This window comes from Corythoichthys intestinalis, chromosome 16, assembly GCF_030265065.1.
Source record: "Corythoichthys intestinalis isolate RoL2023-P3 chromosome 16, ASM3026506v1, whole genome shotgun sequence".
NCBI lineage: Eukaryota > Metazoa > Chordata > Actinopteri > Syngnathiformes > Syngnathidae > Corythoichthys > Corythoichthys intestinalis.
In genome coordinates, this window is record NC_080410.1 from 49,920,918 (window position 1) to 49,943,178 (window position 22,261).

The 22,261-nt window shown below is 40.6% G+C and overlaps 1 protein-coding gene across 1 annotated transcript in view; it reads left to right on the plus strand.

The window, feature by feature from the left end:
• usp36 (ubiquitin specific peptidase 36) overlaps positions 1–22,261 on the plus strand; it is a 60,847-nt gene that overhangs the window by 35,118 nt on the left and 3,468 nt on the right. The window contains exons 12-18 of the mRNA XM_057861482.1: positions 2,070–2,208; positions 4,908–5,258; positions 5,328–5,528; positions 8,483–8,589; positions 13,214–13,759; positions 19,237–19,436; positions 19,498–19,671. Of these exons, the coding sequence (XP_057717465.1) occupies positions 2,070–2,208; positions 4,908–5,258; positions 5,328–5,528; positions 8,483–8,589; positions 13,214–13,759; positions 19,237–19,436; positions 19,498–19,671 (1,718 nt within the window). The remainder of the gene's footprint in view (positions 1–2,069; positions 2,209–4,907; positions 5,259–5,327; positions 5,529–8,482; positions 8,590–13,213; positions 13,760–19,236; positions 19,437–19,497; positions 19,672–22,261) is intronic.

Sequence of the window (22,261 nt, forward strand, 5' to 3'; positions counted from 1 at the left end):
AATAAACGATTACTCGAGGTGAATAAAACTACTCGGATCAGTTTTTAAACTCGAGTTACTCGAGTTGCTCGAGTATTCGTTTCAGCTCTAATTCATTGAATGTAGTTTAAAGCTGCGGATACAGAATGGGGGCTTGAGTATTTTAATTACTGTTTTAAACTGTTAACTTGATACTGAAATAGTTGTTTATTTAAGTCTGAGTGGCTTTTTATACAATTTTTGTAACTAATGCACTAAACATTAAAAGCAAGCTAATGGCTTTGGGGGGGTATCAATAATTGATTTATAATCGAATTGTAGCCTCTGAATCGTAATCGAATCGTTAGGTGCCCAAAGTTTCCCACCTCTACCGACCGCCTAGCTCCCGCTCCACCGAAGGCACCCAGTTTACTCCGAGAGCAGAGGAGCGATACTCGACAAGGTAAAATTAATTTAACGTAGTGCTAATAAATTAACGTTACTGTACCTTGCTAACGTAACGTTATCCTTGCGGAGGGCGAGGTTTCTATTAATTATGACTATTGTCGATGTGTGGCTAACATGTTTTTCATACAGGTTTTATTTAATCTGTAAAAACAGCGCTGCAGATTGATGAGGGTGTAAAATAAAATCATAATAAAGCTAACCGTCAATTTTAGCTTGGTAGTCATAGACGGATGAAACACCAAGTAGCACTGGTGCCTAATGTGCTGTAATAAAGCAGGTATCATACATTTATTTTGAACACTGCAAAAACTTAAAATACTATCTGGACTAGCAATTTAGTCTTGAATTTAAAACTTAACTAGAACTTAAAAGTAGCTTGACACAAATGGAAATTCAGTTGAAACACGTGGTGAAAAACACCTAACTTCTAAGGTATGTGTAATGACATTTTTACGTAAGAAATTAGTTTTTTTTTTTTTTTTTAAATAAGATCGTTTTTAGTTTTAATAAGTTTTTACTACGTCAACTTTAGAGCTGTCCCGACTAGTCGACATAGTCGACGTTATCGATGACGTAAATCCGTCAACGAGCACAACATCCCGTCGACGGTTAATGAAGTGTTAAAAAAATATATGCGTGGAAAGTTCAGAATGTCGGATGCTCTGTATGCAAGCGGGGAAAGCGGCACAAAGCCAAAAAAAGCGCACCAGAGAGTCCAAAACATTGACTTATTTCAAAGAAACAAAGGAGGGTTCACTCTTCTGTCCTGTCTCTTCAATGCCAAGCTTGGCTGCACGTCGGCCGTGAATAAACACCTCAAGCGCCGTCACCCAGTTTGTAAATTTTTTTTGTTTTTCATTTTTTGTACACCAGAGGGTGCTGTCGCCTTACTAAATAATAATGTTTCATTGACAATGGGCCTGTAAGTGCTATTAGTATTGTTCTTAATTCTAACTGAAAGGTTTATTTCATGTTATGGTTAATTTATGGTGTAGAAAATTATATAAGGTTAAAAGGTCATAAATATATACAGTATATACAGTGATTGCACTCAAGGGAGAGATTGTCAATGATAAGGTAATAAATTAAGGTAAAGGCAATTCATATAAGCAATTCATTGATATATAAATAAGGTTTAAAAGGAAAAAGGTGAAAAGTTTTTGTTAATTTCTAATTGTGTTGTTTTATTTGTGTGCACCGTAGCTCTTACGGTGTGATTACATCAAGGATGGAATAAAAGTTGTAAACCATCAGTTTAAGAGACCATCTTTTCAATCGGGATGCTACACTAGTTAATTCTATCAGCATTTGAACTCATTGTTTATTTATGATTTATTATTGTTATTTACGTGTTTATTTGTACTTTAATAAATTAAGTGTTCCAATATGTTTTTTTGTGAATTGATAAGCGTCAACAAAAATTTCATTGCTAAATTAGTAAAAAAAAAAAAAAAAAATTAATTTTTAATTATTAATTATTAGATTAGTCGACTAATCGTAAAAATAGTCGGCTGACTAATCGGGAGAAAATTAGTCGTTTGGAACAGCCCTTGTCAATTTGTGTGGAAACCCATGATCTAAACTCTTTTAACTTAAGTCTGTTTTGATGCTTTGACTGCTTATTGTCGTACTGTTTACCAAAGGATGCCCGAAACCAAGAAGAATGCGGATGCTCACACTAGCAAACAGGGCATGATGAATTCTGGGAAGAACAGCGCTTCGTCAGAGCAAATCAAGCGGGTCAACTTGAACGGGCCGCTCTCCTCCCCGCAGGTCACAAAGGTACATCCCTCATATACCATTAACCCTTTAACACCTAAGCCTATTTTGGCCGAATTTGCATGCCTTTGATGTTGCCTTTATATTTCTGTTCACAATGGCCAAGTTGGGTCCCTTTTTTCAGGATACCTTGAACTTCATGTCCAAACTGTTGTTTTCTTCGTTGACCAACTTTAATCCACATTTTGGACCCAAAAAGACAAAAAATCTTTTTTCAAAATTTGTAATGTTGAAGTCCCACTGACAACCAAACATGCTCGACCAACCGTTTTGAAGCTTGATAATATTTATTTAACTTGCTAGGATAAACATTCAATAGAAAAAAATAAGATTTGAGTAGTTTTATGTTTGACAATTCAACACAAACAGCAGCTATGGTCATAGGCGTTTTTGGCCTTCACACATACTATGGTCAAAACATGTTATATACAGTGCAAAATAGTGAGAAAAAAATTATATATATTATCCAACACAAAAAGGGTTTGGAGGATATCTCTTTGTGAAGTTAGGTATTGTACCCATCACCTTATCAAAGGTATATATGTACATCCAATCAAGCTTCTCGAACACACATCTATATAAAAATTGAAAAGATTCATAGTGAAGAAAAAATGATAAACATTGGAGAAAAAAAGTATTTTCAAAAATATTGACACGTTGTTCAATTCAATTTTCTTAGGCATGCGACCCAATATTTTTTTTTGTTTTTTGCGCACTCAATAAAGTTTGTTTTTGAACATGTCACTAAACTGCGTCACATACAACGTCACACAGCCTACTCATCCGCCGATTGCGCGCTGCTGTCACTTCTACTCGCCGAGACGCCGACGGATCCGAGGAAAACAATGACAAATACAGCTCATCCTATTCCTTGAGTTAATGAAATAATGCATTAGCTTGCCCTAAATTTAGTTTTCGATTCATTCTGCACGTTTCAAAGTCGCTCGCTCAATCCAACCGGCCGTTGCTTGCTACGCGTGTCTCCTTTCCCTTAGTTGGTGCCTTGCTCGTCAATTTATTAAAAATGTTCACATTAGGTTCGTCCTTCTTGACATCACAACGGCTCTTGGCATATGTAGTCTTTTGTGCTGCTTTCGGTTTTGAAAAAAGGACAAGAAATGATGGAAATATGGAGATAGACACATGGTCCATGCAGCATTTTAATGCATATTTATGAGTGCAATAAAACTATAAAACTCAAATGACATTATCTCCCGTTTTACTTTGTCGATTGACTTCAAATAAAAACTGGTGTGGACATCAACTTCCGTACTTTCAAACGAGAGCAACCAGGGGCACGTGGGTGACGTAATTACAGCGTTACGAGGCTTCAAAGATGATATGCGTAAACGTGTCGCATCCGACACGTTCGGTGTTAAAGGGTTAAAATGTAATGAAATGAAATGATAGCAGAGCACATCGAAATCCAAATCCATCCAAAGGAAATAAAAGAAATGACTTAATAATGAAAGATGCTAATTAGGCTACGTTCATACTACAGGTCTTAATGCACGAATCCGATTTTTTCGTGTTTTTCCGACTCGAGTGAGGCATTAACTTGACAGTCTGAACGTGACAAGTCGCATAGAACGGGACCATTTCAAATCCGATCTGGGTCACTTTCGTATGTGGTCTAAATCCGATCTGGGCCACATTTTTCCAGACTTTCGCGGCGGTCTGTACTGTCCAGTCCCGCAAATCGGATTTAATGCAGCAATTACGTCATCAAATAGCGAGAGAGTCGTTACCGTAGCGATGCAGCTTTGCATTATTAGCTCCTAGCTTGCAGTGAACACGGCTTTGGGGGAAGGGCTGGGCTTTACAACAGTCATAAAAAATAAAAATGGGTTGAGGATAAGCCTGAGAATGCTCAGTTTTCTCTGTTCCAAATGAGCAATATTTCAACATTGCGTACACGGCCGAGATTCGGGCAAACTGCCCGTATGTGTGTTTGACGTGCACGGACAGTGCGTGCATGCTATCGATCCATATAAACTTTGAATATAAGCCTAAACGGGGATTATTTATGTCTGTTATTTGTGTCCTCCTTTTGAAAAGCAAAATATGATATCCCTGGAATGACGAATGACGTGTGTCATTTGTTTTGATGCTTCGGCGCATGCGGGTCTTCTTGGTCAGCGCGTGTCGGACTGCGAATTAGTGCACATGCGTAATACTTGAACGGTCTCAATGGACAAAGGCAGTCTGAACGGGCACGCCAAAAAAACGGATATGACAAAAAATCGGATTCGTGTATTAAGACCTGTAGTATGAACGTAGCCTTAGTCTTCCTTTCTTAGCTGCCCTAGACACACCCACTAAAAAAATCTCCAAACAGAAGATGTCACACCCAGATTTTTTCAGTCTGCTAGCATGCTATCCATAAGCGCGCTGTTCTCTTGTTGCCGTGTGACCGTTCTGTCAACGTGTGCTAGCTAGCTAGCTAGCGCAGCACTAGAAAGCTAGACATGATCATTTCTGGTTGTGATGTCACAACCAGAATTGCTGGAAAAAGTGGGCGTTCCTTGGTCCATTGTTTTGGGTGGAGTAAGTTGGGGGGGGGGAAATGCCAGATTTTGGTACCAAATTCATTTTTTATATGTAAAATTACACGACTACAGTCAGTTTTATTTAATTTTTGACATGCTCATCATTTCATTACATATTTGAGGCTTTTCCAAATAAGACTGCCCATTTCACAGAAACTGGAGCCGGCACAGCTGCGTAAGATCCAGTCCATGGACGGCGGTTTGGGCCTTCCGGTTGCCAGAAACGGCGTGAGCATTCAGCCACCTCCGCCGCAGCCCCGACTCTCGGGCTGGACGTTGTCCACGAACGGCGGCGCCAAGCTTCCCGGCGGACCCGCGGTGATCGAGGAACCCTTCAAAAAGCTGAAGAAACCATCTCCTCAGAACCAGTCGCGCTGCGTTACGCCCACGCCGGCCAACAATGGCGTCGGAGACAGAAAACAAGATGGCAACAAAGGCCTCACTCCATCTACCTCATTCAAGTCCCTCTCTGACTCTTCGTCCGCTGACACTTCGGAGTCGAAGGTTAGTCGACCCTCGTGTGGCTACGTGAGTCTTGGAAAATACAGTAATTTTTTTTTCGTGTCCAAGCAGGATACGGCAGGTCCTAAAAGCGCGCCGGCGGGAGGGGCTCCCCCTAGCCCTTGCAAAACCTCCAGCAGAACGGCGTCTCCAGCTAAGAGCGTGGAAGAACAGAAGCCGAAGCCCCCGACCCTCAGCAACGTTGCGTCGGAAGCCAGCGGCAGTGCCATGTCGCCGCCCCCCGCCAAGAAGCTAGCGCTGTCAGCCAAGAAGGTAAACAGTGGGACTGCAACAACAATAGTTGCTCTAAAAATGAATTGTTTTTACATTGAGCTAAGACAAAACACTCAAACATACAGTGAGGAGCGTAATTATTTGTATCCTGTGTGATTTTTGTAATTTTACTCACTTAATAGGTAGAAAAAATAAGTAGAGGTCTGAAATATTAATCATAGATTCATTTCCACTTGTAGAGACATAATCTGGAAAAAAAAAATTGGAACTCACAGTGTATGATTTATCGATAATTTATTTGTAATTTACTGGGGTTCATAAGTACAACCCCTGGCAAAAAGTATGGAATCGCCAGTCTCGGACGAGCACTCTCATACATTTTATCATGTAGAACAAACTCTGATGAAAAGCTTGTAAAAATAATGAATTAATTCAACAGTGCAACTCTTTAGCATTAAAAAAACACTAAAAGAAATAATTAAAAAACATTGTAGTCAGTAAATGTTACTTTTATAGAGCAAGTGCAGGGAAATATATATGGAATCACTTCATTCTGAGGGAAAAATATGGAATCGTGAGAAACAAAGAAATAACAATCAAAACACATCTCTAGTATTAGCACCACCTCTGGCTTTTATGACAGCTTGCAGTCTCTGAGGCATGGACTTAATGAGTATTCTTCATCAATTTGGTGCCAACTCTCTTTGATTACTGTTGTCAGATCATCCTTGCACATCAGAGCCTTGCTGTGGACCTTTTTTTTTTTTTTCAATTTCCACCACAGGTTTTCAATAGGGTTGAGATCTGGGCTATTTGCAGGCCATGACATGGACTGGATGAGTCTTTCTCCAAAGAATGCTTTAACAGTTTTAGCACTGTGGCATGATGCATTGTCATCTTGGAAAATGACATATTTTCAATCTAAGGGATAAGAAAGCTCTCTAAATTTTCAATGTAAAATTGTGCATTTATTGAAGATTTAACCACAGCCATCTCCCCAGTTCCTTTGCCTGACATGCTGCCCTATATTATCAAGGAGTGAGGGGAATTTTGATGTTTTCTTCAGGCAGTCATCTTTGTAAATCTCACTGGAACAGCACCAAACAAAAGTTCCAGCATCATCACCTTGTCAAGAGTCAAGAATCTGCATTGGACAAGGTGATGATTCTGGAATTTTTGTTTGGTGCTGTTCCAGGGGGCCGCCTTGACACTTTTAACGTATGATAGATGCAGCTTGTTACTGAGGGAATGATTTTACTCCTTTTCAAAAGACTTGAAAATTAATTTGTCTATGAGACAGCCAGGAAATAGGCGGTCGCGCTTCTGTGCGCAAGTTATTTTTTTGAGAACGAGTGGAAGAGAGATGGTTTGTTGCTTCTTGCCTTTCAGTTGTCCAGCAGTAGGTTCAAGTCGTGTTGATTGAAAAAAGGTCCCTAGTAGAGCTGGGAATCACCTAACGATTCGATTACGATTACGATTCAGAGGCTCCGATTCGATTATAAAACGATTATTGATGCACCCCCTCCTCCTTTGTTTTTTTTTTTTTTTTTTTTAATAAAAGTTTTGTACAGTAGTTCCAAAATTGTTCAAAAATACTCTCAGGCTAAACCAAACTACTATTTTAGTATCAAGTTAACATATAGCAGTAAACAAATATACAAAAATAACAAATAAAAAAACTCCAGTCCCCATTCTGTATCAGCAGCTTTAAACTACATTCAATTCATTTAATGTTGTGAATCAACCTTTAGAGTTGTTAAAATGGCTCCCGTTATTCCATAATTTCCCTAAAGTTTTAAAACTATTTTAAAGATTGATTCAAGTCAATATTTTACCGATTTAGGAGTATTTTAGATAAAAAGGTAATTAGGTTTGCTTGGAAGGTTCGCTACAACAGCCTTGCAGGGAAGTGTACTGCTTTAAGATGGTGGCCGTTTACGAACACCCGCATCTAGCTTTTTGTAGATGTGCTGTTAACGCTATCGAATCTATAATGCATCTAGTCTTATATAAATGACATCTACCGTAACAGTGTGTGGCTGTACTTTGTAGCAGCTTTTCGGCAGCAGTCAGGTATGTTGTTGTGTTTTTTTATCTCGTGGCATGAGTTGAGCTAGAGCCGTGAGTTGAGCATTGGCATTACCCGAGGGGCCGGGTAATGAGAAGCATGATGTTTAGATACTCTCGCTCCGTTCCGTCCCGAACACTGCGCGGCGCGCTGAGTGTGTTGTACTTCCGCTTTACTTGGCATATTTCAATAATCGGAATTTGGATGTTTGTGAATCGTTCTCGAATCTTCCACGGCCGAATCGCGAATAATCTAAGAATCGGAAATTTTGCACACCTCTAGTCCCTAGTGTGTTGCTAAATCCCGTGTGCGTCTACTAGAGGTGATTACCGTGGTGGCTTTTATTTTGGTGTGGCGGCTCGCCACCATATTTCAAATGTAGGGGAAATGCTCCATCTATGATTGAAATTTCAGACCTATACCTATTTTTTAAGTGGGTGAACGTGCAAAATCACAAGAGGTGCAAATAGTTCTAGTCCTTACTGTATCAACAACCTTCCTAATCTTCTAAAGGCGGCAGAGGTGGGTAGAGTGGTCAGATATTGCACCCTAGTAATTGTAGGGTTAGAGACCCTACTATTACTCCTTTTAAGTTTAGGATTAAGAACCTTTTAACACTAACCCTTTTTCTCCAAAAGTTACTCAAGTAAATGTAAGCCGTTACTCCCCTCCTCTGACAGCTGTAATGTTATTTGTTATGTGAATGAATTAGTCTAATCAACCACACAGTCTGTAGTTTGTCTTCTTTTCCTTTTGACCTTCTTTTTTTCTAACCATTTGTAATTGTTCTCTGCCACGCCCCCTTCCTCTTTGCTCCTCCATCTTTTCCTCTTTTCTTTCATTTAATTCTCTTCCTTTTTGGTCTCATTCATGGCTACTTTTTTCTTTTAGACCACCAAGTTTTTATTTTTGTCGATAACTGCAGGCTCGCAGCCGGAGTCCGAGCAGCATTGATACTCCGCAACGACCGTCCGGCGACCCCCCTCATCCAAATCACCTTAACCACCTCGCCGTCTCGCCTAACACTCACAGGTAGGAACATTCTCGTTTCGGTACGGGTTCCTTCGGAGGGCTAACATATGTGCCGATTAGGGATGTAACGGTACACAAAAATCTCGGTTCGGTACGTACCTCGGTTTTTAGGTCATGGTTCGGTTCATTTTCGGTACAGTAAGAAAACAAAATGCAAAATATAAATGTGCTAGTTGTTTATTACACACTTTTGTGCTTTCGACAATAGGAACATTAGCCTATACAAAGCTAGAAATCTGCTCAAAAAGTAGCGGGTATTTAAAGATAATCCAACAACAATTTGCCTTTCAGACCCCGCGTATTGGTCAGCTTTCTTTCTGAAAGAAAGAAGAAAAAAGAAGTCCTGTGCTAAAGAGAAAAGCAATCCCAATGACAAAGATTTTAACATGTACAGTGGTACCTCGACATATGATCGCTTCGACACACGATCTTTTCGACATCCGACGTAAAATTTGACTCGCCATTTGTTTCTACATCCGACGACATGCTCGAAATACGACGACATGACAGCACTGCAAACGAACGCATGGTGGATTTTCTTGTGTGAGAAATCAACACAGTTTTCAAAAAAAGTTGATACAGTTGGAGAAACAAGGAAAAAAGTGATGCTTACCTTTGAAATGAAGATGCAAGTTATAGAAAAATATGAGCTTGGGGTGCGCGTCCCTGAACTGGCTCAACAATACAGCTCCATGGTCCTCTTCCGACCACCGTTCGCCACTATTTATAAGTTAAGGTGACAATTATTATTGTGGTAACATTGCCAAGGAAATCGCCAGCTTCGTCACTTTTTTATCATTTATTTAAGAACTTATCCAACACAAAACGCCCATTGTCTTAAGCAGTTGACTGCTCTCAAGAAAACGAAAGTATTATCTCTACCGCACCGACCTATCTCACTGAGACGTCAGCTTCGCGGTGCGTTCAGGGACAGTAAAAAGTGTCCGCCATATTAGAATCCGATTCGTTACATTATTTACAGGAATAATTATTAATTATTCTTCTTATTATTATATTATTCTGAATTATTATAACTTATTTGTTTTTCTATGTTTAATTGCCATTTGTAACAGTGCCAGCAGTATTTATTAAGAATTTAGTGTATGTTTTTAGGCTTTGGAACGAATTAATGGAATTATAATGTATTCCTATGGGAAAATCCTGCTCGACATACAACCATTTCGACTTACAAACAAGGTCCTGGAACGAATTAAATTCGTATGTAGAGGTACCACTGTATTTTACAAATGAAATCCCTCAGTGAAACACTTTTTTTTTCTTATGAACGGTTTTCAAAAGCTTTATTGGTGGATTTTCTCAAGTTTAAGCGGCAAACAGAAATGAATAAATTTAATTGTGTAAGCAGGATGGGTGTATTATTCTTATTATTTAATCACAGGTGTTTTAGCTCATTTCAATTTATTTTATTTAAATGGGCTATTATTTATTATGTGTTTATATTTAACAAATGTGATGTAGTATTCATTTATGTTGTATATTTTATGTTGTATGACTTTAGCTCCTATGTGAATATTAGTTCCTACTTGTTTTGTTGTGGTAGGAGGGTTTTGTATTGAACACGGGGCCGTGTTGGTTATTATTATAGCAGAGAAGAAAGCAGTAAGACAAGTCAACTGTGCCCCGATCTACCACTCAAGAGATCTGATGGACTCAAAAAGTAGGTTACGATTGCATATTAGTTTGAAAATCGACCGGATCCACTGTATTTTTACACGAGTGACTTCCGGTCTTCCCGATCCTAGATACCGGTATTAGTATTGACGCAGGAGGGTCGCGTCTCGCGTCAAATAATAAACTCTGCCGTTCTTTTCGTGTGCGTCGCCTCGAACCGCTTCTGGGACGCATCTAACACGCGGCCGCACTGCGACTGGTGTGCATTGGCTGATTAACTCTAATGCCCGCGTTTCACTGCGTTCTCCCGGCGGCCACGTTGTCACGCCGTTGACGTTTCTGGGTTATACTGTCCTACCGTGTTGATCCTCATTATAGCAGAGAAGACGGAGTAAATATAATCTACACAAAGAAACTAACCCGTTCGACTCGGCCTCGAAAAGTAAGGGTTATATTACGTCAGAAACTCGTTCGGTACGCGTCCGTTCCAAAACGAGCACCACGTACCAAAACAGTTCAATACTATTACATGCACCGTTACACCCTTAGCGCCGATGAGGGCTGAATCGACAACTGTTTAGATTGTCGATCAATCGTTTAGAATAGCTCTGCAAGGGTTAATTGATTAGCTCGAGTGATTCGATTAGGAAAAAAGCTTCGAATCTAGTTTTGCTGCTTCGAGTATTCGTTTAATTAGAGTGGCATTCTAATGGTTTGTTTTTAAAGTGTTTGCAGTCAATTTTATTGATTTGGGTGGTTACACTACCCTCTAGTGGCAACAGTCAATATGATAACTCATCTAACATAGCTGGATCCAGCTGCTACCTGTTAAGACCAATATAAGGAATGTTTTTGTTTGAGCTAATATGATTGATTATGCATTCATAATTTAATTTAGAGGTACAGTGGGGCAAATAAGTATTTAGTCAACCACTAATTGTGCAAGTTCTCCCACTTGAAAATATTAGATAGGCCTGTAATTGTCAACATGGGTAAACTTAAACCATGAGAGACAGAATGTTTGGGGGGGGAGACAGTAAATCACATCGTTTGCTTTTTAAGTAATTTATTTGCAACTCATGGTGGAAAATAAGTATTTAGTCAATACCAAAAGTTCATCTCAATACGTTGTTATGTACCCTTTGTTGGCAATAACGGGCGCCAAATGTTTTCTGTAACTCTTCACAAGCTTTTCACACACTGTTGCTGGTATTTTGGCCCATTCCTCCATGCATATCTCCTCTAGAGCAGTGATATTTTGGGGCTGTCGTTGGGCAACACGGACGTTCAACTCCCTCCACAGATTTTCTATGGGGTTGAGATCTGGAGACTGGCTAGGCCACTCCAGGACCTTGAAATGCTTCTTACGAAGCCACTCCTTTGTTGCCCTGGCTGTGTGTTTGGGATCATTGTTATGCTGAAAGACCCAGCCACGTCTCATCTTCAATGCGCTTGCTGACGGAAGGAGATTTTCACTTAAAATCTCTCGATACATGCCCCCATTCATTCTTTGCTTTACACAGATCAGTCATCCTGGTCCCTTTGCCCCAAAGCATGATGTTTCCACCCCCATGCTTCACAATGCTTCAAAGTCTATCTTGGTTTCATCTGACCATAACACATTCACCCAGTCCTATGCCCATCCAAATGCTCTTTAGCGCACCGCAGACGGGCCCGGACGTGTACTTTCTTCAGCAGGGGGACACGTCTGGCAGTGCAGGATTTGAGTCCCTGGCGGCGCATTGTGTTACTGATAGTAGCCTTTGTTACTGTGGTCCCAGCTCTCTGTAGGTCATTCACTCGGTCCCCCCGTGTGGTTCTGGCATTTTTCTCCCCGTTCTTATCATTTTGACGCCACGGGATGTGGAGAGTTGAACGTCAGTGTTGCCCAACGACAGCCCCAAAACATTACTGCTCTAGAGGAGATCTGCATGGAGGAATGGGCCAAAATACCAATACCAATATATTGTTACACCGTATTGGCCTGAATATAAGATGGCCCTGATTATTAGACCCCTGTTTTTCAAGACTCAAGTTTGAAAAAAGACTTTTTGAACACCAAATTAATTTTTATAAAGAAAATAATTACAGTACATCTGAAACAAAAGATTATAACAATATATTTGAGAGAAAAAGCATGTTATTTTGCTTCATTCAAATCTTAATATCTGAACATTTAAATATGTAAAGTGCAATCACGTTCGTAAATGAATGGCTTCTGGTTTTTTAAATGTAAACAAACCAATCTATTGTGATAAAACAACAAAATTGCAATAACTGCATTAACCATCAAAGTCAAGTCTAACTAACTGTCGTCTTGAAACAAATCTGAATAAGGAAAAACATTGCAATAAAAAATTGCAAACTAGTTAAACTTAAGAGAAGCTGAGATCTGTCATGACAGAACATCGCTTCAATGATATTTGGCGCCATCTGGCGTCGTGAATGGGTATAATGTCTAGACCGCGAATATAAGACGACCCCCTCTTTTTCACTCTTATTTCAATGCAAAAAACACCGTCTTATATTCGGGCCAATACGGTAATTATTTGTTTCAGATGTACTGTAATTATTTTCTGTATAAAAATTAATTTGGTGTTCAAAACGTCTTTTTGTCAAACTTGAGTCTTGAAAAAGAGGGGGTCGTCTTATAATCAGGGCCGTCTTATATTCGGGCCACGGTAAATATACGGTAAATCCCAAATCATTACAACTAAATGCAAACACTTTCAAAACAAACCATTACAAAGCCATTCTAATTAAACAAATCCTTGGAGCAGCAAAATTTGATTTGAAGCTTTTTTTTCCTAATCGAATTACTTGAGTTTATTGATTAATCGTTGCAGTACTAATATTTTTAGCATATTTATTTGAATATGAAAGATGAAGTCGACGCACATTATTTTCTATCACGGTCGGGCCACTCATAATGATGCGGCAGGTCTGATCTGGCACCCGGGCGCTAACGCATCCTAAAATCTTCTTTTCTCAGAGCTTCACCCCATTCCCCGAAAAAGGACTCACCTCAGAAACGATCGCTTCCGGCCACGCCGCCCGTCAGCCCCTCTCTGAACGGCTTCCACCGTCCCGAGCTCAAGAACCCCGAGTCCTCCCGCCGACCCCGAGAAGAATCCAGCAGCCCTCAGACTCCAAACCTCAACCAAAAGAAAAAGCGGAGAAAGAAGCGTCCCGGCTCCGAGGCGGACGTCCCGGCAGCCGATGTGCGGAAGAAAAAGAAAAGGCGAAAGAGGGAGCGAGAAGACGGAGAGACGCCCGCGCCGAGAGAAAGCGTCCCGTCCCATCTGGATCCGTCCCAGCACGAAGAGGAGGATTGGTGCCAGGGCGGCGCGTGGAGCCTCACCTCTTGTACAGAAACCGAGGAATCCCACCGCAAAGAAAATGCCGCCGTGGAGGAAACGTGTCCAACCAACGGGAACCTGCGTGTAAAGAAGAGCAAGAAGAAGAAGAAGAAGAAAAAGAAGATTGTGATGACTGGAGATTCGCAAGACCTAAACTCGCAATGTGTTGGATCAGAGAGGTGAGACACTGCAGTGATACTTAAAAATGACATTTTTCGCCCTTTTTAGTGATATTCTGTTGTGTTTGCAATTATACTCAGATTGGAGAAATAATCTTACAGTGCTGGCCAAAAGTATTGGCACCCCCGCAATTCTGTCAGATAATACTCAATTTCTCCCAGAAAATGATTGCAATTACAAATGCTTCGGTAGCAATGTCTTCATTTATTTTGCTTGAAATGAAAAAACACAAAAGTGAATGGGAGAGGGGGGATCATTATCATTTTACTAGGGCTGTCAAAATTATCGCGTTAATGGGCGTTAATTAATTTTTCTAATTAATCGCGTTAAAATACTTGACACAATTAACACATGCACTGAATGACCCGCTCACACATTGCCTCAAACAGATTACAATGACGTCGTTTATGGACATTAAGAGTGAAGAAAATGCCACCGGCCGCTTGGGGGCGGCACCGTTCCATACTAATGTTATTCCTTCTATTAGTGTGAGAATTAGTAGTTGTGAGACGTTTATGCTGTTACATTGTGCTATTTGTGCTCCACGCATATTTCTGTAAGTTTTCTTTCTTTTAGTGGAAATTATGTGTCTCTTTTTGTATTTTGGGTAAGATATGTACAGTAGGCCTGAACGATATTGGAAAAAACTATTGCTGCGATTTTTTTGGGATTTGCGATATATTGCGATATTATATTGCGATATTAAAAAAAAAAAGTTTTTTGAAAGACTTTAGATGACTCACCATCACCACAGTGTACAGTCATCCCTTGTTTTTCGCGGTTAATGGGGACCAGAACCTGCCGCGATAAGTGAAAAACTGCGAAGTAGCGCACCCCCCCCCCCCCTCCCATTTTTTTTTTTTTTTTTGTGTGAGTTTTTTGTGCCCAATGTATTTATTCAGATTTAGCATTGGAAAGAGATACATAAAAGACATGTTTTTTTCTCACTTTTCCCCCCCAAAGTGATTTAATGTATATAAATAAATGGTTTTTAAGCACTTCAAATATCATAATTATGATAAGTTTTAAACATAACTGTCCAACCAAATCATTTTTGAACAAGAATAAAGTACTGTAGCAGATAAATGCTTTGCTTTATTAAATGCTTCTGTTTATCTACTTTAGCTGTGACCGTTGAAGTGACATGTAGAAATTTCAAACTCCTCATTATCACTTCTGGCATTTAAATGTCTCCAACGTCCCCACAGTACACACATTCATTCCAGCGCGGCTTCCTTGCAACTGTTTAAGAAGTTAAACGATGATTGACAGATGCCCTGTGTGAAGTCTGCTTCTTTGGCCAGATCAAAGCCATCGTTGTGCGCAGTGACTGAGAGGATCAAAAGGCTGGGAGAAGGAGGGTAGGAGGCTGTGCGCAGACCAGAAAGTGAGGCGTATGTGGATCAAAAAAAAGAAAAACTATCGCACGTGCTTGCGATGGGACTATCGCGCACACGCACATCGCGATGGCGATGTCTAAACGATATATCGTTCAGGCTTAATGTACAGTGATATATATGTTATAAAGGCGAGTGGACACAGGCGTTTTTTGGACCCCGCCGTTTATTGGCATAAGCTTCGGCAACTCCTTCACAACAAACATAAGTATCATTTAGTGAAAGCACAACAAAAATAATATTCCTATTGCTCAAAAAAAAAAAAAAAAAATGTTCACAAAAAGAAAAGCACTTCAGTCTGTAGTAATGAGGCCCTATTCTCACACAGTTAAACAACAATGCAATGGCAACTTACTCAGACTTCGGTCACTCTATTCTTATTATTATTGGTTTTATTCTTATTCTTATTATATTAACTCTACTTTTGATTGAAAATTTTACAAATTTTATTCAAACGAATACATGAAGAGGGGTTTTAATATAAAATTACTATAACTTGTAACTATAACATTTATCATTTAAGAACTACAAGTCTTTCTATCCGTGGATCAATTTAACAGAAAGAATGTTAATAATGCCATTTGTGGATTTATTGTTATAATAAACAAATACAGTACTTATGTACAGTATGTTGTATGTATATATTGGTCTTGTGTCTTATCTTTCCATTCCAACAATAATTTATAGAAAAATATGGCATATTTTAGAGATGGTTTGAATTGCGATTAATTACGATTAATTAATTTTTAAGCAGTGATTAACTCAATTAAAAATTTTAATCGTTTGACAGCCCTACATTTTACACAAAACTCCCAAAATGGGCCGGACAAAAGTATTGGCACCCTTTGAAATCATATGATGCTTCTCTAATTTGTGTCATTAACAGTGCCTGTTACTTACCTGTTGCACATAAAAGGTGGTGGCAATAACTAAATCACACTTGCAGCCCGTTAAAATGGATGAAAGTTGACTCAACCGCTGTCCTGTGTCCTTGTGTGCCACATTGAGCATGGAGAAAAGAAAGAAGACCAAATATTTTTCTGAGGATTTGAGAAGCAAAATTGTGAGGAAGCACGTGCAATCTCAAGGCTATAAGTCCATCTCCAAAGCCCTGAATGTTCATGTGTCTACCGTGCGCAGTGTCATCAATAAGTGTAAAGCCCACGGCACTGTAGCTAACCTCCCTAGATGTGGACGGAAAAGAAAAATTGACGAGAGATTTCAACAAAAGATTGTGCAGACGGTGGATAAAGAACCTCAACTAACATCCAAATTCGATTCGGCCGTGGAAGATTCGGGAATGATTCACAAACATCTAAATTCCGATTATTGAATTATACCAGGTAAAGCGGAAAGAAAACACAGCCAGCGCGGTCTTCGGGACGCAATGAGGAATTGGCCGAGAGTAAATATTATGTTCAACTGCTAGATTGGGGGAAAAAAACAAGAATTCCTGTCTGCGGCCGTCAGCCGCTACAAACAGCGCCCATTTGCTAGTTGCTACAAACTTACGGCAACATACAGCTATGGTAGATCTCACACATATCTAGGTGGCTGCGTTAGAACATGTACCAAGAACTACTAGTAGATGCGAAAAGTAGCGCAAAAAAGCGCTAGTAAACAGGCGCCATCTTAAAGCAGTAGACTTCTCTAGAAGGCTCTGTTGTAGCGAACCTAATCGATTTATCATCGAATCGAAGCCTCTGGATCGTAATCGAATCGTTAGGTGCCCAAAGATTCCCACCTCTACATGGTACCGTGGCTAACCGCCCTGGATGTGGACAAATTGGAAAACTTGACGAGAGATTTCAACGAAAGATTGTGCTGATGGTGGATAAAGAACTTCGACTAACATCCAAACAAGTTCAAGCTGTCCCGCTGTCCGAGGGTACAACAGTGTCAACCCGTACTATCCATTGGCGTCTGAATGAAAAGGGACGCTATGGTAAGATACCCAGGAAGACCCCACGTCTGACCCAGAGACATAAAAAAGCCAGGCTGGAGTTTGCCAAAACTTACCTGAGAAAGCTTAAAAACATTTTCGAAGAATGTTTTCTGGTTAGATGAGACAAAAGTAGAGCTTTTTGGCAAAAAGCATCAACATACACTCACCGGCCACTTTATTAGGTACACCATGCTAATAACGGATTGGACCCCCTTTTGCCATCAGAACTGCCTCAATTCTTCGTGGCATAGATTCAACAAGGTGCTGGAAGCATTCCTCAGAGTTTGGTCCATATTGACATGATGGCATCACACAGTTGGTGCAGATTTGTCGGCTGCACATTCATGATGCGAATCTCCCGTTCCACCACATCCCAAAGATGCTCTATTGGATTGAGATCTGGTGACTGTGGAGGCCATTTGAGTACAGTGAACTCATTGTCATGTTAAAGAAAAGAGTTTGAGATGATTCCAGCTCTATGACAACGCACATTATCCTGCTGAAAGTAGCCATTAGAAGTTGGGTACATTGTGGTCATAAAGGGATGGACATGGTCAGCAATACTCAGGTAGGCTGTGGCGTTCCAACGATGCTCAATTGGTACCAAGGGGCCCAAAGAGTGCCAAGAAAATATTCCCCACACCATTACACCACCACCAGCAGCCTGAACCGTTGATCCAAGGCAGGATGGATCCATGCTTTCATGTTGTTGACGCCAAATTCTGACCCTTCCATCCGAATGTCGCAGCAGAAATCGAGACTCATCAGACAGGCGACGTTTTTCCAATCTTCTGTTGTCCAATTTCGATGAGCTTGTGCAAATTGTAGCCTCAGTTTCCCGTTCTTAGCTGAAAGGAGTGGAACCCGGGGTGATCTTCTGCTGCTATAGCCCATCTGCCTCAAAGTTGGACGTACTGTGCGTTCAGAGATGCTCTTCTGCCTACCTTGGTTGTAACGGGTGGTTATTAGTCACTGTTGCCTTTCTGTCAGCTCGAACCAGTCTGGCCATTCTCCTCTGACCTCTGGCATCAACAAGGCATTTCCGCCACTGGATATTTTTTCTTTTTCGGACCATTCTCTGTAAACCCTAGACATGGTTGTGCGTGAAAATCCCAGTAGATCAGCAGTTTCTGAAATACTCAGACCAGCCCTTCTGGCACCAACAACCATGCCACGTTCAAAGTCACTCAAATCACCTTTCTTCCCCATATTGATGCTCGGTTTGAACTGCGGGAGATTGTCTTAAACCATGTCGACATGCCTAAATGCACCGAGTTGCCGCCATGTGATTGGCTGATTAGAAATTAAGTGTTAAGGAGCAGTTAGACAGGTGTACCTAATAACGTGGCCGGTGAGTGTAGAGGTTACAGGGAAAAAAACGAGGCCTTCAAAGAAAAGACGGTCCCCACAGTCAAACGCGGCAGAAGTTCCATGAGGTTTTGGGGTTGCTTGGCTGTCTCTGGCACTGGACTGCTTGACCGTGTGCATGGCATCATGAAGTCTGAAGACTACCGACAAATTTTGCAGCATAATGTAGGGTCCATTGTGAGAAAGCTGGGTCTCCCTCAGAGGTCAGCAGGACTATGACCCAAAACACACTTCAAAAAGCACTAAAAAAATGATTTGAGAGAAAGCACTGGAGACTTCTAAAGTGACCAGCAATGAGTCCAGACCTGAATCCCATAGAACACCTTTGGAGAGATCTGAAAATGGCAGTTTGGAGAAAGGCACCCTTTAAATCTCAGAGACCTGGAGCAGTTGGCCACAGAAAAATGGTGTAAAATTCCAGCAGAGCATTGTAAGAAACTCATTGATGGATACCGTAAGCGGTTGTTCAGTTATTTTGTTTAAAGGTTGTACCACCAAGTATTAGGCTGAGTCTGCCAATACTTTTGTCGGGCCAATTATTGAAATTTGTGTAAAATAATAATGATTGAATTTATTTGTCATTGCAAGCAATATAAATGAAGATATTACTTCCAAAGCATTTGTAATTGCAATCATTTTCTGGGAGAAATTGAGCACTATCTGACAGAATTGCAGGGGTGCCAATACTTTTGGCCAGCACTATACGTACTTGATGGAGGGTGTTGCTGGAAATTTTTTTCATTGATCTGAATTGACACCTCAACAGCATTAGCAAGACCGATTCCGATCCGAGCGGCGATCTCAAGCTCACAAGGAAAGTGAAGAAGAAGAAGAAAAAGAAAAGGCTGAAAGAAGAGGTGGAAGACGAGCGTCAATCGCTCTCGGACGGGCGTATCGGTGACGTGGCGGAACCCCCACCCAAAAAGATCACTGCAGGGGGTGAAAAGCCATTGATGCCGAGCGAAGGTATGCCCGACGAAAAATTTGCAGTCACACGTGCGGAAATGTCGACTAAATCCTTTTGCAGCCTCGGTGGTGGTTTGGGACAGCCAGGTGAAGGACGGTTATAAGCGTCGTAGGCTGGCGGAGGGTGACTTGTCTGGAGAAGCCCCCGCCCGGGTGTGCTGGGATGGCAAAAAAAGCAGCGACGTGGTGCAGGCGCTGCTCCAGAACGCCTCAGACAAAGCATACGGCGCCACCGGTAAGACCCAAAAATCGTTATCAAGAGGGGTGCGAACCTCCTGATACGATGAAATTTGCGATACCAGGCTCACGACAACGATGATCTCACAATATGGCGATTCAGCAGTTATTAATCCACGGGTCAGGAAATCAATCAAAATACCCTTCAAATTCATAGCAAAATCAGAGACGAGCGATGACGCACAGGCAGAGGGCAATGCGTCTCGCATGTTGCTTGCCGCTACAGTCGCATTGCGCCCGTGTGTTGGCTTTTAGCTCGATGGCGATGACTTTTGCATTTCGCCATCGCTCGTCGCCTGCTGTGTTTTTCCCCTCAGACGTCTGACTGGATAAAGACTGTAAGTTGTTTCAGCTAATATGTTTGTGTATGCATTTGTAATTAAGTTTAGAGCTGCAGTTTGTGGAGTTACGTATGAGCAGTTTGCTACGAGAATTGTAAATACGTTAGCAATTGTAGCATTTAAGCTAGTGGACTTTTGTGAGGCAAATTAGGCTAATTTAGGCTAATTTAACCCTTTATTGCCAAATGTATCACATTTGATACACCTAAAATTTCATGATTTTGAGACCAATTCAGAATTTCGGCATTTCTTTTTTGGAAAAAAAAAAATCTACATGTTCCATGAGAAAATTAAACAGGATTAGATATTAGAGCGCTTATTACACATTCATTTTGACTTTTCTTTTTACAAATTTGGGGGAAAAAAAAAAAAAAAAAAAGTTTCATTAGGACTTTATTTTTCAAATTTTGGAATTCTCTAATAATTGCCTCATGTTGCAGGCATTTAAGGGTTAATCTTCTAAATTTACATGTTGATCAGAGTAGATTGACATTTGAACACCAATTGTTCGGTGTCAAGTGTTTTACTGTTCAAATGCGTGTTGTTTTGAACATAAGTGTGCATATACTAGTCCTTCTAAAAAATTTGCATGTTGTGATAAGTTCATTATTTTCTGTAATGTACTGATAAACATTAGACCTTCATATATTTTAGATTGATTACACACAACTGAAGCAGTTCAAACCTTTTATTGTTTTAATATTGATGATTTTGGCAAAAAAAAGTCAAGAAACAAAAATCCCTATCTCAAAAAAATTAGCATATTTCATCTGACCAATACAAAAAGTGTTTTTTAATACAAAAAAAGTCAACCTTCAACTAGTTATATCACCTAAGCACTCAATACTTGGTCGGGAATCCTTTGGCAGAAATGACTGCTTCAATGCGAGTGGCATGGGGGCAATCAGCCTGTGGCACCGCTGAGGTGTTATGGATGCTTCGATAGCAGCCTTAAGCTCATCCACAGTGTTGGGTCTGGTGTCTCTCAACTTCACAATATCCCACAGATTATCTATGGGGTTCAGGTCAGGAGAGTTGGCAGGCCAATTGAGCACAGTAATGCCGTGGTCGGTAAACCATTTACCAGTGGTTTTGGCACTGTGAGCTGGAGCCAGGTCGTGCAGAAAAATAAATCTTCTATCTCCATAAAGCTTTTCAGCAGATGAAAGCATGAAGTGCTCCAAAATCTCCTGATAGCTAGCTGCAATGACCCTGCCCTTGATAAAACACAGTAGACCAACACCAGCAGCTGACATCAATAACTGCGGGTACTTGACACTGGACTTCAGGCATTTTGGCATTTCCTTTTGCCCAGTCTTCCTCCAAACTCTGGCACCTTGATTTCCGAATGACATGCAAAATTTGCTTTCATCTGAAAAAAGTACTTTGGACCACTGAGCAACAGTCTAGTGCTGCTTCTATGTAGCCCAGGTCAGGCGCTTCTGCCGCTGTTTCACACACGCCTGTGCATGGTGGCTCTGGATGTTTCTACTCCAGACTCAGTCCACTGTTTCTGCAGGTCCTCCAAGGTCTGAAATCGGCCTTTCTCCACAATCTTTCTCAGGGTGCAGTCATCTCTTCTGGTTGTGCAGCGTTTCCTGCCACACTTTTTCCTTCCCACTGAGGTGCCTTGATACAGCACTCTGGGAACAGCCTATTCGTTCAGAAATTTCTTTCTGTGTCTTATCCTCTCGCTTGAGGGTGTCAATGATGGCCTTCTGGACAGCAGTCAGGTCAGCAGTCTTGCCCACGATTGCGGTTTTGAGTTATGAACCAGACTGGGAGTTTTTAATAGCCTCAGGAATCTTTCACAGGGGTTTTGAGTTAATTAGTTCATTCAGATGTTTAGGTTAGTAGCTTCTTTAAAGTACCTTTTCAAGATATGCTAATTTTTTGAAATGGAGATTTTTGTTTTTTCTGGACTTTTTTGCCAAAATCATCAATATTAAAACAAAAAAAGGCTTGAACTATTTCAGTTGTGTGTAATGAATCTAAAATATATGAAAGTCTATTTAGTGTAATGTACTGATAAACATGAATCAACTTTATCACAATATGCTAATTTTTTTAGAACGACGAGTATGTGTTAGAGCAGTGTTTTTCAACCTTTTTTTGACTCACGGCACGTTTTTACATTGGAAAAAATCTCGCGGCACACCACAAACCATCAATGTTCCAAAATTATTTTCTGTACAGTATATTTCATTATAAATTTCTCAGTATGTATACTTACTCAGTGTGAAACTT